Source organism: Musca domestica, unplaced genomic scaffold, assembly GCF_030504385.1.
Source record: "Musca domestica strain aabys unplaced genomic scaffold, Musca_domestica.polishedcontigs.V.1.1 8, whole genome shotgun sequence".
Lineage (NCBI taxonomy): Eukaryota > Metazoa > Arthropoda > Insecta > Diptera > Muscidae > Musca > Musca domestica.
The window spans coordinates 8,669,424-8,687,000 of record NW_026712409.1 but is presented as its reverse complement, the minus strand read 5'-3'; the positions used below and the strand labels follow the sequence as shown (position 1 = coordinate 8,687,000).

The 17,577-nt window shown below is 38.1% G+C and overlaps 2 protein-coding genes across 3 annotated transcripts in view; both read left to right on the top strand.

The window, feature by feature from the left end:
• Positions 1-2,588, top strand: part of LOC101894131 (cyclic GMP-AMP synthase-like receptor) — a 33,654-nt gene extending 31,066 nt beyond the window's left edge. For both annotated transcript variants that reach the window (XM_005174837.4, XM_059131184.1), the window contains exon 4: positions 2,161-2,588. In XM_005174837.4, coding sequence (XP_005174894.1) covers positions 2,161-2,505 — 345 coding nt within the window. In that variant the 3' untranslated portion in view covers positions 2,506-2,588. The remainder of the gene's footprint in view (positions 1-2,160) is intronic.
• Positions 2,589-4,948: 2,360 nt separating this feature from the next.
• On the top strand, positions 4,949-10,646 carry LOC105261793 (cyclic GMP-AMP synthase-like receptor 2). The gene is made up of 4 exons (XM_011294148.3): positions 4,949-5,092; positions 6,774-6,960; positions 7,020-7,744; positions 10,104-10,646. Exons 2-4 carry the CDS (start codon positions 6,789-6,791, stop codon positions 10,308-10,310), a joined length of 1,104 nt encoding a protein of 367 aa, XP_011292450.1. The 5' UTR covers positions 4,949-5,092; positions 6,774-6,788; the 3' UTR covers positions 10,311-10,646.
• The last annotated feature ends 6,931 nt before the right edge of the window (positions 10,647-17,577 follow it).

Genomic DNA, 17,577 nt, shown 5'->3' with positions numbered 1-17,577 from the left:
AGCCCATTAGGGCAAATATTAGATGTTTGGTGCGCACAATCAAATTCTGAACCGATCTCGATAAAATTTGGCAAATATATTTCTGAGCTGTATTTGATATATTTCCCTGAATATCATTACGGAGTGCATATTACGACTGTTGGTAACAAATACAACAAATCGGATGAACAGTACATATGGAAGCTATAGCTATATCTGAACCGATCTTCACCAAATTTGACATACTAGCTTCTAGACTCAATTCGGTCGTAAGTGCCAAATTTCATCCCATTAGGGCAAATATTAGATGTTTGGTGCGCACAATCAAAGGTAAATCGGACGAAATTATATATGGGAGCTATATCCAAATCTGAACCGATCTCGATAAAATTTAGCAAAGGTATTTCTGAGCTGTATTTTATATATTTCCCTGAATATCTTTGTTACAGAGTGCATGCTACGGCTGCGGAGTACAAAAATAACAAATTGGATGAACAATATATATATGGGAGCTATAGCTATATCTGAACCGATTGCGATCAAATTTGGCATACTTATTTTCAGGTCAAATCTCATCGTACGTGAAAAATTCCATACTATTCGGACTGATATTACACGTTTGGTGGACAATAAAAGCCAGATCGGACGAAGATATATATGGGAGCTATATCTAAATTTTGTCCGATTGTTTTCAATTTCAATAGGGTTCGTCCTTGGGCCAAACAAATGATTTGTGCAAAATTTCATCTGGATTGGGGCAATAAATGCGAACTGTACTTTGTTTACAAAAATACATGGACAAACGGACGGACGGACGGACGGACATGCATAAATCGACTCAGAATGTGATTCTATGCAGATCATCAAAAGGAACTATGGGGTCTATCTCGTTTCCTTTTGCCTGTTACAAACAAATGTACAAAGACATAATACCCCGACCCCCTTGTGGTGTAGGGTATAACAAGTTAAAATGTATCGATCGATTTTGGCCGACAGATGTAGACCCTCAGCCAATGTTCGATTGTTTGAATATATTTTGACTTCTGTTATGATTATTCAAATTGTTGACCCTCTGAATACTACTGATCCTACTGATGAAAATATTGAGATGTGTCAAGTCTGAATGGAATCGGATGTTAATTTCGTGTTTTATGAGCTTCATGAATATTCAACATTTTTACCCTTTGTGGGGGAGGTAACAGAAGTAGTCTACCGATATATTCCAACTTCACAGCAGATCTTGTGTTAGTAGAAATAATGGGGTGTGTGAAATATAAAGAGAACCGGATGGTTATTTCGGATATTATTAACGTTTTGGTTATTCAAAACATTGACCCTTTGTGGGGAAGGTATCGGAAGGAATGGTCCAATCTCTACCATCTGTATAAGAGATCTTGAGTTGATGGAAGTAGTATTGAGATGTGCCAAGTCTCGGATGTTAATTTCGTGTTTTATGAGCTTCATGAATATTCAAATTTTTGACCCTTTGTGGGGGAGGTACCAAAAGGAGTGGACCTATATATCCAATCTTCACAGCAGATCTTGTATTAGTAGAAATAATGGGATGTGTGAAATATGAAGAGAACCGAATGCTTATTTCGGATTTTATGATCGTTTTGATTATTCAAAACTTTGATCCTTTGTGAGGGAGGTATCAGAAGGAATAGTCCGATCTCTACCATCTTTATAACAGATGTTGAGTTGATGAAAATATTGAGATGTGTCAAGTCTGAATGCAATCGCTTTATATGAGCTTCATGAATTTTCAAAACTTTCACCCTTTGTGGGGGAGGTAACAGAAGGAGTGGTCCGATATATTCCATCTTCACACCAGTCCTAGGGTTAATAAAAATATTGTAATGTGTGAAATATGAAGACAATCGGACACTTACATGACATTTTATAAGAGTTATAATTATTCAAAATTTTGACCATGACGGGCATCGCTAGATGGACTCCAAATGTCCTGAAACTGGAATTTTCTGGTGTCAGAAAATACTTTACACAAATCAAATTTTTCATTTATTTTTATCCATTTTTTTTTAATTTTTATTCATTTTTTTTAATTTTTATTAATTTATTTCTATCCACGAACTGTGTTCGTCGGGCACATTGCTCTACCATTAATATTTCAAATTGATCGTAGTAATGAAAATTAATTTATTTCTCTTCTTTTTTTAGATGCTGTACAAACTTCGCGATGGCTTTGAAAAAGGAGAACTAAAATATTTTTGGTTCGAAGAGTTTAATCTTTTGGATATACTTAAGCCCAAGGAAATACGAGAGTATTCAAAGACATTAAATCAAATTTATGGAACAATGAGATCATACTTACATCAGCCGAATTTGTCGTACAATCGTGTAGCTTCATATTTCGATTTACCAGAATCGGAGTATGATTCGGAATCGGAATATGATTCTGAACCAGTATATTATGATTCAGATGATTATTATGACTACGATGAAGAGCTTTCAAGCGGTTCAGATTATGATGAGGATGATTTTGACTTCGGTACATATTATTAGTAAAAATCATATGTTTTCTAAAGTAAATGTAGATCATTTACTTTTCAAATTTAAATAAAATTAATACACTTTTTTTTATTAAAATGAAATGTATTTGTGTTTGCATTAAGATGCAGGAAAATCGGCTGGCTTCTTCGTAAAAGAACAAAGGAGCGTGGTGTGAACAAGTATAAATTATGGCCCGAAATTGAATATAGTCAACCTAAAACCCCTTTATTGTTTTTTTGAAGAAGCTGGTCAATGACATAAGTGTCATTAAAAGAAAGCCTTCTATAAAGAGGGTGAAATAAAAAAAACTGCAACCAACTTCAGAGTGCTGTCATTTCTAAGCCACTCGTCAGACAGCTATTCAAATTATTCCAGTGACAGCTCATTATATTGTTTACAAGCGTACAAAAGCATTGTGGTGAGAATTTTCCAGAAAAAAAGTTATTCGTGATGGAATTCAAGCGTGATAGTGTGATTTCTTTATATTTGGCTGGAACACCACAAGTGGCTATCGTTAGAGCACTCCAGCATTTAAATTTGACTAAATCTTTTGTGTTTCGTACCATCGCTCGTTACCGTGGCTCGTAGCGTAACTCGACGTCACAGAAGTGGACGGAAGAAAACAGCAACATCAGCAGAAATGGCTCGAAAAGTACAGGAGCGACTTGATCGAAACCTGAATCGCAGTGACCGAAAAATGGCTCGTGAGCCATTCAGCAAATATTGAAAAATGAGCTCGGGGTAAAACCATTGAAATTCCAAAAAGTGCAAGAGCTTATACCGCATCAGACGGAAAATAGACTCAAACGAGCTAAAGAGTTGCTTCGCTTGGCTTGGAAGTGGTGAACTGCCGAATTTGGTTTTCTCCGATGAGAAAACATTTATTGCCAAGCAGTTTGTTCGTTGTCCAGCAAACAAAATGATCGTGTTTACTTGCCAAAGAGGTCAGCTGAAAATGTGCACTTTCGGTTGGCCACCAGAACTCAAGCGTCGGCCATGGTGATGGTGTGGGCCGCCATAACAGCCGATGATCGCTCTCCGCTCGTATTAATCGACCGTGGCATTAGAATAAATGTCGAATATTATAACGAAAATATTCTGGAGGTTGTATCAAAGCCTAAAGCACGCAAAACACTTTGGCCGCAGACCTTGTACATTCCGGAACGGGACTCAGCACCATCGCACCCAGCACGCGCCATCCAAGAATGGTTACAAAATGAGATTCCTCGCTTCATTTACAGCGCTCAATGGCTACAAAAATCTCCGGATACCAATCCGTTGGACTATTGTGTCTGGAGTATTTTGGAAAGCAAGATTGACACTAAAAAATGCCAAAGTGTCGATCACCTCAAGCAAACGCCTCGCCGGGAATAGGCTAAAATACCGTAGAGCAACATTGGGGCAGCGTGTGACGGTTTAATTGGCAGTTAGAAGGCCTTAATTCGTGCCAAAGCTGACCAATTCGAACAAATCTAAACTTATTCTAAAATTTGATGCTATTTCTGACATTTTTTGCTTTCATTTCATAAAATTTAAAAAAAAAATGAAAAAATTATGGCATTTGACTTTTTGCAGTTTTTTTCATCTCACCCTGTATACCAACTCTAGCCATATGGCTGAGGGTGTAATGAGTAAAAATAGAAAATAAATGAAAACAACTTGTTGCAGGGATGTATTTCTGTAGTTTAACAAAGCTGTTCTACCTCCTTATTGTTCTATGCATTAAATCACTTATTTTTTCAACACAAAAATGTCCTGTTCAAGAACTTCAAGAATATAAAACTTTTTACTTCGATAACCGATATTGGAAAATTAAAAAGGTAAAGTCAATTAAAATAGGCATTCCCATCTCAGCATTTTTTTTTGGTCAAATTTCACTGCATAAAAACCAGGTTCCCATCTCTGGGAATGAGACGTTGTCAAATGAATAATTTTGGGAAAATGGTACCTTGTTAATTCCATGTGTATGCTTGAACTTTTTATAGGGTTAACCGACTTTAAGAGGATTTACTTGAAGTATAAATAATAGCATGGTAGAAAAATACAGGTAGATGCATCAACGCATGGGAACATTGATATGTCAAAAATGTTTTAATGTTTTTTCAAATATAAGTAGATTTTTGTCCCAGCAGCAGTGTAGATGCGTCTACCTATATTCTTCTACCATGGATAATAGATATGACAATTTTAAATCCAAATCCAGTGTATTAGTGTGTCTTCCAATCATTGGTTTTGAAAATATTTTGTTTTCATTCTTCAAAACAGAGGTCGGGCACTTAAAAAAATGTAATCAGCTGTTAGCTCTACCTTACCTTTTTATTGTACCATGGATTCTTGCAAATTGTCTAAATGCAATTCGAACAGTTTACTGGCCACTCGATTTGTTTGTTTACATTTGATGAATTGATTTGCAACATGTGATCCCGGTTTGCAATACTCTCTCAATTTAACTCTCTCTCCTTCATTTGAATATCAGCAGGCGGTGGAAGAGTGATAGAAGGTAACGCGTGACAGTAAACTATCAAATCATTCTAATTGGAAGGAAGAATTGCAAATTTCGGCACAACAGAAGCTGAGGAAATCTCCAACGGATTGTAAGGTAAGTTATTTTCAAGTGGTTTAAAACAAATTTCATGCGTTTTTTGTTTGTTTTTTCGAGTCCCAACCATTTTGGTGTTGCTGTAGTCCCAAACAGAGTGAGGGGGAGGTAAACTCTTTTGTTAGTTTGAAGTCTTATGTTCCCTATCCGATTCTGTCCAAAGGCCTTAGAAAGACCACTTACGGAATATGAAGTTCCAAAAAATACATCTCAAGCGGACCCCGTTGATCGATTTTTCCATAATTGTGGGTTCCCGGTCATATCTTCAACTTATGGCATGGTTTACATTTGGAAAAAACATCAACATGGATAGGAAGTTTTGATTAAAGCCATTTGAGAGCCTTCTTTTGAAGCTCATTTGATGACATCTACAGGGTGAGATGTAAAAACTGCAACCAACTTCAGACTGCTGTCATTTCTAAGCCACTCCTCCGACAGCTGTTAAAATTATTCCAGTGATAGCTCATTATATTGTTTACAAGGGTACAGAAGGATTGTGGTGAGAATTTTCCAGAAAAAATGTTACTCGTAATGGAATTCAAGCGTGATAGTGTGATTTCCTTTTATTTGGCTGGAAAAAAACCCGACGTCAAAAAAGTGGACGGAAGAAAACAGCAACATCAGCAGAAATGGTTCAAAAAGTAAAGAAGCGCTTTGATCGAAACCCGCGTCGGCCGAAAAAAAAATGGCTCGTGAGCTGAACGTATTGCAATATTCCATTCGGCAAATATTGAAAAATGAATGGGTAAATCCATTGAAATTCCAAAAAGAGCAAAAACTTACACCACTACAGAAAAACACCGCAATAGACTCAAAAGAGCTAAAGAGTTGCTTCGCTTCGCTGAAAGTGGTGAACAGCCGAATTTGGTTTTCTCCGATGAGAAAACATTCGTTGTCCAGCAGTTTGTAAACAGACAAAATGATCCTGCTTACTTGCCCAAGAGGTCAGCTGAAAAAAGCTTGGACTTTCGGTCGGCCACAAGAACTCAAGCGCCGGCCATGGTGATTGTGTGGGCCGTCATAACCGCCGATGGTCGCTCTCCGACCGTGACATTAGAATAAATGCCGAATATTATTGCGAAAATATTCTGGAGGGTGTATAAAAGCCTTGGATACGCAAACATTTTGGTCGCAGACCTTGGACATTCCAACAGGACGCGCCTCCCAAGAATGATTACGAAATGAGATTTCTCGCTTTATTTCCAGTCACAATGGCCACCCAAAACCTCTGGATACCACCAATCCCTTGGACTATTGTGTCTGGAGTATTTTGGAAAGCAAGGTTGGCACTAAAAAATACCAAAGTGTCGATCACCTCAAGCAAGCGCTTCGCCGGGAATGGGCCAAAATACCACCGAGCACCGTTCGGGCAGCGTGTGACGGTTTCGTTGACCGGCCGTTTGAAGGCAATAATTCGTGCCAAAGGTGACCTATTCCAAAAAATCTAAACTTGTTCTAAAATTTGATGCTATTTCGTTTGTACTTTAACTCCAACAGCACCTACACATTTTAGGGATTCTTAGGATAACCGGGCATAAAAAGTTCGGTCTGATCGTTTTTTATTTGTCTCTCCAAAATTTGCAAAAATTTTGACAATAAAAAATTAACCCTTAAAAATTTGTCAAGTTTTGTAAAAACCTCCACTGAAAATCTTCACCTGTTTTCTTTCCTTTCTTTTCAGCATTTCCTTGACAGCATGTCTACCTTTGAACAACATTTACTCGACATTGATGACGCGATTGGACCTGAGGTCGAAGAAAGAAATACCCATTTGAAGTTAAAGCAAAAGGTGACCGAATGGCTAATCGAGGAAATGCGTAGGGCAGACACCGTCTTCGATAAACTCTGTGTGGGTCTATCTCCGTATGGCATGTATCCGTGTTATTTCATATTTAAATAATTTCTAAGTTTTTTTACCTCTCCCTAGCCGGCAATAATGATTGGAATGGTGATTTTAAATCAAATGAATTTGAGGTCATTTGTGTATTGGAATTTCCCTACGCCATGCAAATTGGTTTGGACAACGATCGTCGCGGATTTGTACATCTCGATATGTACGATGTACTCAACAAATTGGCAAATGACAGCAAATCGGATGACGTCTTTATATTGCTCAGCAATTTGGTTAGTCTGGAGACAGCCTATCTGCAGCGACAGGCGTTACAAAACTGGATATCTCAGGTCATTAATAAGGCCCTGGATTCAATGCACAATTATCCCTACAAAGTGGCATACAATCGATGCGAATACGCCCACATATTGTCGGTTTTCGAACGCACCACCACCGTGCGAATGATTGCAATTGATTTCCGACCCGTCATTGCATTCGGCAAAGTTAACTGGATGAAAACGTATGCCAAGACGATAAAGAATAAATACTACTACAGTTGGTATGCCCTGCCAATCGAATCATCACTTCCCGCGGACAATCATACACATGAATATACGTTCCTCATGATAAATCCAATGGCCGAGAACGAATTGCTGTGGTCGAACGAAAGTCTGAAAGTTGTCTTTCGTCTGTTGTGTTCATTACGGGATAACTATGGATTACATGAACTGCGAGATTATATGATAACGAATACATTGTTCTGGCTGGTGAAAAAGTCAAGTGGACTTTTGAATGGCCCCACACGAGATATATTCATTGATGTAAGTTTTGATTAAAGAAGGTAATTATATTCAACACCACAAGGTGGTCAGGGTATTAGGTCTTTGTGCATTTGTTTGTAACAGGCAAAAGGAAACGAGATAGACTCATAGCTCCCCTTGATGATCTGCATAGAATCACATTCTGAGACGATTTATGAATGTCCGTCCGTCCGTCCGTCTGTCCATGTGTTTTTGCAAACAAAGTGCAAATCACATTTATTGCCTGATTCAGATGTAATTTTGCAGAAGTCATTTGTTTGACCCTACGACGAATTGGAGATAATTGGTCAAAATTTAGATATAGCTCCCTTATACAGGATGAGATAAAAAACTGCAACAAAGTCAAACGCCATAGTTTTTACATTTTTTTTTTTAATTTTTTTGAATGCAAGCAAAAAATGTCGGAAATAGAATCAAATTTTAGAATTTGTTTAGATTTGTTCGAATTGGTCACCTTTGGCACGAATTATGGTCTTCAAACGGCCAATGAAACCGTCACACGTTGCCCGAATATTGCTTTGTGGTATTTTGGCCCATTCCCGGCGAAGCGCTTGCGGTGAGGTAATCGACACTTTGGTATTTTTTAGTGCCAACCTTGCTTTCCAAAATACTCCAGACACAATATTCCAACGGAATGGTATCCGGAGATTTTGATCGTCATTGAGTGCTGGAAATAAAGCGAGGAACCTCATTTTCTCTTTCTTGGGTGGTGCATGCTGAGTCCTGTTGGAATGTCTAACGTCTGCGGCCAGAATGTTTGCTTGCCCAAGGCTATAAAACACCCTCCAGAATATTTTCGCGACAATATTCGGCATTTCTTCTGATGCCACAGTCGATTAATACGAGCGGAGACCGACCATCGGCTGTTATGGCGGCCCACACCATTACCATATCGGGCGCTTGAGTTCTGGTGGCCAACCGAAGGTGCACATTTTCAGCTGACCTATTTGGCAAGTAAAAACGATCATTTTGTTTGTTTACAAACTGATGGAAAACGAATGTTTTCTCATAGGAGAACACCAAATTCGGCAGTTCAGCATTTTTGGCCAAGCGAAGCAACTTTTTAGCTCTTTTGAGTCTATTTTCTTTCTGTTGCGGTTAAAGTTCTTGCATTTTTTTGCAATTTCAATGGCTTTATCCCGAGCTCGTTTTTCAATATTTGCCGAACGTCCACTGCGACGCGGGTTTCGATCAAGTCGCTTCTGTACTTTTCGAACCATTTCTACTGATGTTGCTGTTTTCTGTTCTTCCGTCCACTTCCTACCAGTATCACGGTAACGAGCGATGGTACGAGACACAAAAGATTTATTCGTACTTAAATGCTGGAGTGTGCTAACGATGGCCACTTGCGGTTTCCCAGCCAAATATAAAGAAATCACACTATCACGCTTGAATTCCATCACGAATAAATTTTTTTCCGGAAAATGCTTCTGTTCGCTAGTAAACAATATAATGAGCTGTCACTGGAATAATTTTAACAGCTGTCGGACGAGTGGCTTAGAATTGACAGCAGTTTGAAGTTGGTTGCTGTTTTTTCATCTCACCCTGTACATCTGTCAGCAATGCCGACGGGTACTGTTTTACTAGTTTGTCCCGATTTTCAATGAAGTCAGATGTAATTTCAAATGTTGGGTATTTCCTCCCACAAAAGATTCAATACACATGTGATCTTCATGCTTTGGAACCTCAAAATTTTAAGTATTTGCGGAATAATTGATTTGGTCATATGTTAATGTTTTGCATGGGTATTGAAAAAAAAAACGCTTGGCTCAGGCGAAATTAAGGTCGTTCTTACTTATTATAATTGCCTATATGTGAAAGAGATCCCGTGTACCTGAAAGCCTTTTTGTGGTCTACTTTTCAATGCTCCATCGATTCCAAAAGGTTTTTTGAAGTTAAAAGTCTTATAGTTTTAATTTTTTTCCTATGCTCTGATGAGTTCTAAGGTTCTTCTGTGTCTACAAGTCTATTTAAATCTCCTGCATCTATGATGAAGTCCTTTGAGGAAGATTTGTTCTGTGACAGGTCTTGTCTATAGAATACCCATTAAATATTAAATACTGGGGAATTATGTATTCCTTATTCCTACTAAGCAATTATTATTCCTACCAGGTCAATTGTAAAAGGCATAAAAGAGATTTTTTGAAAAAATGGGGGTTCTTAATTTTCCCCAACCTCTAATTTTCCCTTAAAGTGACAGTCGCAAAGGCAAATCAGGTGATAATATTCCATACCTTAATATTATTAATTAATTTAATTTTAATTTTAGCCCCTTGGGGCTAGGTAACTGTGTTAATTGAATATAAATAAATAAATATTAATTTTCTTCACAAATTTTCCTCTTTTTTTTTACTTTCAGGCATTGCTTAGACTGAACAAGTTTTTCGATGATGCCAATATGCCATCGTTTTGGGTGGTGGAATGCAATTTATTGGACGTTTTCACCAAAGTTGATATACAATTGTACAAAAAGAAATTCCAACGTATTTATACACAATTTGTCAGTTATCGCAAGACAAAGCAATTGCCACTTGACCGAGTCTTGGAACATTTCTTTGTAAAGTAAGGAGATGATGGTCCCAATAATTTGTCGGGAACAAATTCATCAGCCCGATGAGAAGTGTTTAATTGTATTATTTTGAATTGATTTCAATTGGCGAATGTTTTATGAATTAGTTGTTATTTTACATCGCCTTGAATCGAATCGATTTTTTTTAATTTTTCGTTATTATTTTTTTTATTACATTTTCAATGTAAAATTTTGAATACAATTATTGTTGTTATTATGAATTAATTTTTTTTTTTTGGATAATTGTATTATTTTGAATTGACTTTAAATGCTGATTTTTTTATGAATTACTTGTTATTTCACATCACCTTGAATCGAATCGATTTTTTTTTAATTTTTTAGTTTTTTTCGTTATTATTTTTTTTATTACATTTTCAATGTAAAATTTTGAATACATTTATTGTTGTTATTATGAATTAATATATATATTTTTTTTTTTTGGATAATTGCATTATTTTGAATTGACTTCATATACTGAATGTTTTATGAATTGCTTGTTATTTAAATCAACTTGAATCGAATCGATTTTTTTTTAATTTTTGAGTTTTTTTTCGTTATTATTTTTTTTATTATTGTTGTTGTTATTGTTGTTATTATGAATTTTAATATTTTTGTTTTTTTTTTTTTCTTTAGATTTTAAAGATTTATTTTCGTTCAGCCATCGTTAAGGGCTTCCCTCCCTTCGTATCAGAGAATCCCCCTCGCAGAGATGGATTTATTTCTGCTGTAATGTATCAACAATTAAAATGCCAGCCGCCAGCCATTGACCTAATGTCGTTAGTCCACCTAACTTTTTGAACAGCAAATTCCTTGGAATGTTTGGCCTATATCCTAGGTGTCTTACAGCAGCAACTCCATTTCAAGGCTATAAAAATTAAGCAGTAAATAATCTCTACAACACACGCTTGGCACAAGAACTCTCCACCTAAACGAGACCTCTAACTTCTCCAGCCAAGTAAGTCATCAAAAATACTTCTTCGCAGCATATCAACTGGAGATCTCCCTGCAAATTTTGTTTGATATGTCAATTGTGGTTAACCACAATGCAAATAACAAATAGAGTTGATTCAATACCCCACTTCAAACTCCCCTACCCCCCAGCGATAAAGCCTTCACATTATGGGCTATGCTGCTGATGATGATCATCTTCATTGGCTTATAGCCACATTTGTCTACCTTTTGTCATTTTGAAACAGGAAACAAATTGTTTAAATGCAACAACAAAAACCAAAGCAATTCAAATTCAATCCAGCTTTGTCATCGTCACCAAAGCCCTGTTTACACATCATGCGAGACTCATATTCGTTTTATGTCATTCATACATACACACAACGCGAACCAAAGAAAATTTGCCTATCGGTGTGCCCTGCCTTTTCAGACACATCTTATATCATTCATTCGAGAAAAAAAAAAAACAACAAGAACATAAAACGCGTACCACAAACAGCCAGAGGAAGAGGCTTTGAAACCCATACGTAATCGATATTTGCAACAACAACAGTAACATCGACTCCATCGAATAGATGGGTGTTGTGTTTTAATTTGAAAAACACTCACACGCACGCCGATACTTGATTTCTTTTTCTTTTCGACATCAGATGGAATCGCCAAGCTTGAACATTTTAGTCCAAACATATCATTGTAGCCGCATCAGGCCACAACAATGCGTTAATGTTAAATGGCGAACAGCCGAACGAAGAAGACAGTGGTCTCTAGGTCTTCAATCTGTATAAAATACCTTCAGAGGGTCTTCTTTGCGAAGAAGATTACCAGAATGTCTTCTTTCTACAAAGTAGAAGCATAGAAGACCCCTAAGTCTTTTCTCTGCATCAGACCATAACAATGTGTTAATGTTAAATGCCGAACAGCTGACCAAAGAAGACAGTGGTCTCTAGGTCTTCTCTCTGTATGGAAGACCTTCAGAGGGTCTTCTTTGCGAAGAAGATTACCAGAAGGTCTTCTTTCTACAAAGAAGAAGAAGCATAGAAGACTCCCAGGTCTTCTCTCAGCATCAGGCCACAATAATGCGTTAATGTTAAATGCCGAACAACCGACTGAAGGAGACAGTGGTTTCTAGGTCTTCTCCCTGTGTAGAAGACCTTCAGAGGGTCTTCTTTGCGAAGAAGATTACCAGAGGGTCTTCTTTCTACAAATAAGAAGAAGAAGCATAGAAGACCCCTAGGTCTTCTCTCTGCATCAGACCACAACAATGCGTCAATGTTAAATGGCGAACAGCCGAACGAAGAAGACAGTGGTCTCTAGGCCTTCTCTCTGTTGAGAAGACCTTCATAAGGTCTTCTTTGCGACGAAGATTTCCAGAAGGTCTTCTTTCTGTTAAGAAGACATCTAGGTCTTCTCTATGTAAAGAAGATCTCGAGGAGAAAACCTCTAGGTTTTCTTTCTGTATATAAGACTCCTGGCTCCTCCTTTTATAAAGAAGACTTCCAGGTCTTCTCTCTGTATATAAAACCTACAGATCTTCTTTCTGTCAAGAAGTCCTTTAGGTCTTCTCTCTGTACAGAAGACCTCCAAGTCTTTTCCCTGTATAGAAGACCTACAGGTATTCTCACTGTTGAGAAGACCTCCAGGCCTTCTCTCTGTTAAGAAGACCTCCAGGTCTTCTCTCTTTAAAGAAGACCTCTAGGTCTTCTCTCTTTAAAGAAGACCTCTAGGTCTTCACTCTGTTGAGAAAACTTCCAGGTCTTCTCTCTGTTAAGAAGACCTCTAGACTTTCTCTCTGTAAAGAGGACTTTAAGGTCCTCCCTTTATAAAGAAGACCTCTAGATCTTCTCTCTGCAGAAGACCTTCTCATCTGTTCTCTCTGTTAAGAAGACTTCTAGGTTTTCTCTCTGCAAAGAAGAATTCTAGGTTTTCTCTCTGTATAGAAGACCTCGAGGTAGTCCTCTCCAAAAAGACCTCCAGGTCTTCTCTCTGTTAAGAAGACCTGTAGGTCTTCTCTCTGTTTATAAGACATATAGGTATTTTCTCTATAAATAAGACCTTTAGGAACCACTAGGTCTTTTTTCTGTAAAGAAGACCTCCAGGTCTTATCTCTGTTAAGAAGAACTGTAGTCCCTCTCTGTCTGTTAAGAAGACCTCTAGGTCCTCTCTCTCTCTGTATAGAAAACTTCTAAGTCTTCTCTCTATATATAGAAGGCCTCTAGGCCGTCTCTCTTTAAAGAAGACCCCTAGGTCTAATCTCTGTGAAATAGATCACTAGGCCTCCTCTCGGTATAGAAGACCTCTAAATTTTCCCTCTGTAGAAGATACCTTTAGGTACTTTTTCTGTTAATATCTGTAAAGAAGATATGTAGGAGATACTTTCTCTTTAAAAGAGACCTCTTGGAGGTAGAGGGTACCTCAAGGAATTATTCGATCTATAGAAGACCTCTAGACATTGCTCCTTTTCTTTTTATAGCCCCTCTGGAAGCTCTCTCCCATCGTCTCATCATTTGCATTGCCGCTTCAAAAAAAACCAAACCACTGTATGACGATGACATCTATTGCAAGGACAATAATCGCATTAAATACGAAAGCAATGCAAAACGGCGAATCGAATCGAAAGAAGAATAATGAGCAGTATAAAATGGTTGGTGTGTTCTGCGCCAGCAACAGCAACAACAAGGCAACATCACAATTCCCAGGTACAATGGCTACTAATAATGGTCAACCCGACAATAATGACTACGATGATGATAGCTACCCGAACAGGCTGCGTTCACAAAGCTATACAATGTCGTCGTACTTCTGGTGGCTTGAAACAAAAACTCGCCTTCATTTGGAAAACGCCACAACATTCAATGACCAAAACGAAGCGGACAAGTAGCCACATATCCGTGCGTCCGTCTGTTGCAACAACTTGTTCCACTGAATGGCACAAAGCTTGTTCAGTTCTTTCTCCCCCTTCGTTCATGTTCTTAATGCTCAAATGGCCCAATGTGGTCATTATCAAGTTCCGCTCTTGAAGTGCGTGTGTCCAGGCTTAAGGAGTAATTAAAGTGCAACAAGAGACACACACACATACACACAGAGAAATGCAAACAGACAACTGTCACACAATGTTGGGGAACATGGGAGGGGGGAAGGTGGTGGAGTGACCATGCACAGGAATCTGAATTAAAATAATGTGTAAATTGATAGCAGGCTTGGCGGTCGTCTACCAAAGCAATTTTCTGGCAAAGGGATTTCCTGGGAGGGCCATCACATTTTAAACTGATTTGAGCAAAAACAAGCTGCTTACTTAGCAGTCACTGGCACAATGAAAACAAAACTTATTTTTTTTGCGAAAAGAACAACCCACCTCCCCCCTGCCTGCCCGCCCGGATTGTACTGCTGTTTTGTTGCTTTGACAGTCAAGGCAGTTGTTGGCCAATATTTGAATGCAGCCTTTGGAATTACTAAACGGAAATTGTCATCACTTCGTAGTCATGAACTTTGGTTGGACATTAAACTTCTAATGCCCCTGTAGAACAACAATAACAACAACAGCACATTGTTGCCTAAGCCCTGCTGTCTGTGGGGTTTAGCCATTATTACGACAGCCCCCTTTCCCCTGGCCTTTCTGTAGAAAGTTAGATTGATGACTAATTACCTCTTCTGCAGAGGGCGCTACAGATGCTGGAAGCTCTTCTAGAGACTTTTATAGATTAAAGTCCATCAGACGTCTTGTTTTTTATAGCAGACTTTTAAAGGTACTCTATAAATCATTCTAGTTATCCTCTTTGGCCAGAAGACCTCATAGAGGGCTAGTAGAGGTAGAAGACTTACAGGTATTGTGTGTCTGGGAAACCTTTTTAATGACTTTTGCGGATGGAGATTGTTTAGAGGTATTTTATGGACAGTTGGCCTTTTATAGTTTTTTATACCCTCCACCATTGTATGGAGGGTGTATTAGCTTTGTCATTCCATTTATAACTTCTCGAAATATGCATGATAGACCCTACAACGTATATATACTCTGAATCAGCGTAAAATTCTAAGACGATTTAGCGATGTAGGTCTGTGTGTCTGTCCGTCTAATGTAATCTTTCAAACGAATTGAGATATAATTCTAAAATTTTGCATACCTGCACGTTTTCGTATAGTCCCCATATAACGGTTCCTTCCGATGTTCGGTTTTTTGATGATTTTAGCGACGCCATTCACCCGAATTGTTCCAAATTTCGTATTCAAAGTTTGTAACAGGTAGTACAGCCTATGCCTAAAAATTTCGTATGCAAATCACGGTCTTCGTAAGCCCTCATATAACATTACCTCCCGATATTCGGTATTTTGATGATTTAAGCGACATTATTCGCCGGAATTGTTTCAAATTTCATATTCGAAGTTTGAAATGGGTACTGCAGCCTATGCCTAAAAATTTTGAATGCAGTTCCACGTTCTCGTATAACCCCCATAAAACGGTACCTCCCAATATTCGGTATTTTGATGATTTTAGCTCCATTTTTGACCGGAATTGTTTCAAATTTCATAGTTAAAATTCGTAATAAGTACTACAGCCTATGCCTAAAAATTTCGTACGCAGTTCCACGTCTTCGTATAGCTCACATATAACGGTTATTCAAAATTTGGACCCTTTTTGGGGGGTACCAGAAGGAATGGTCCGATCTCTACCATCCTTATAACAGATCTTGTGTTGATGGAAATATTGTGGTGCTTCAAGTCTGAATGGAATCGGATGTTTTTTTCGCGTTTTATGAGCTTCACAAATATTCAAAATGTTGACCCTTTTATGGGGGAGGTACCAGAAGGAGTGGACCAATATATTCCAACTTCACACCAGACTTTGGGTTAACGAAAATATTGGGCTGTCGGTAATTTGAAGAGAATCGGATGCTTATTTCGGATTTTATGATCGTTTTGGTTATTCAAAATGATGACCCTTTGTGGGGGAGGTACCAGGAGGATTGGTCCGATCTCTACCATCTTTATAACAGATCTTGTGTTGATGGAAATATTGAGGTGTATCAAGTCTGAATGGAATCGGACGTTATTTTCCCGTTTTATGAGCTTCATGAATATTCAAAATGTTGACCCTTTTATGGGAGAGGTACCAGAAGGAGTGGACCAACATATTCCATCTTCACACCAGACTTTGGGTTAACGAAAATATTGTGCTGTGCGTAATATGAAGAGAATCGGATGCTTATTTCGGATTTAATGATCATTTTGGTTATTCAAAATTTTGACCCATTGTGGGGGAGGTACCAGAAGGAATGGTCCGATCTCTACCATCTTTATAACAGATCTTGTGTTGATGGAAATATTGAGATGTGCCAAGTCTGAATGGATTCGGATGTTAATTTAGTGTTTTATGAGCTTCACAAATATTCATAATTTTGACCCTTTGTGAGAGAGGTACCAGAAGGAGAGGACCAATATATATCATCTTTACACCAGACATTCTCTTTATGGAAATATTGTAATATGTGCAGTTTGAAGAGAACCGGATGGTTATTTCGGATTTTATGATCGTTTTGGTTATTCAAAATGTTGACCCTTTGTGAGGGAGGTACCAGAAGGATTGGTCCGATCTCCACCATCTTTATAACAGATCTTGTGTTGATGGAAATATTGAGATGTGCCAAGTCTGAATGGAATAGGATGTTAATTTCGTGTTTTGTGAACTTCATGAATATTCAAAATTTTGACCCTTTGTGGGGAAGGTACCAGAAGGAGTTGACCGATATAGTCCACCTTCACACCAGACCTTGGGTTAATGAAAATATTGTGATATGTGTATAATTTTAAAAAACAGTCGGACTATTACTTCAAATTTATAAGAGTTATAATTATTCCGAATTTTTACCCTTTGTGGGGAAGGTACTTGATGGAGTGAACCGATATTGTCAATTTTCGTACCTGACCTAGCTCTGATGCAAATATTAGGATATGCAAAGTTGGAACTTAGTCCGACTATCCTTGCTCTTTCTATGCAGTGACTTATTTTTTTTTTTTCTTTGAAAATATCTACATTTTGTGGGGGAGGTACCGGAAGAAGTGGAAAGATATTGCCCATCTCCGAACTCGATCTAAGTCTGACAATAATATTATGATGTACCAAGTTTGGAACAAATCGCATACCACCTTCGAGAGTTATCGTGTGCAGCAACCAGCCAGCCAGACAGACGGACGGACGGACATCGCTAGATCGGATCCTAATGTTGTGAAGCGGATTTGGGCTTAAAATCGTTACTTCGAGATTTATCGTGTGCAGCAGACAGACGGACGGACATCGCTAGATCGACTCCAAGTGTCGTGAAAT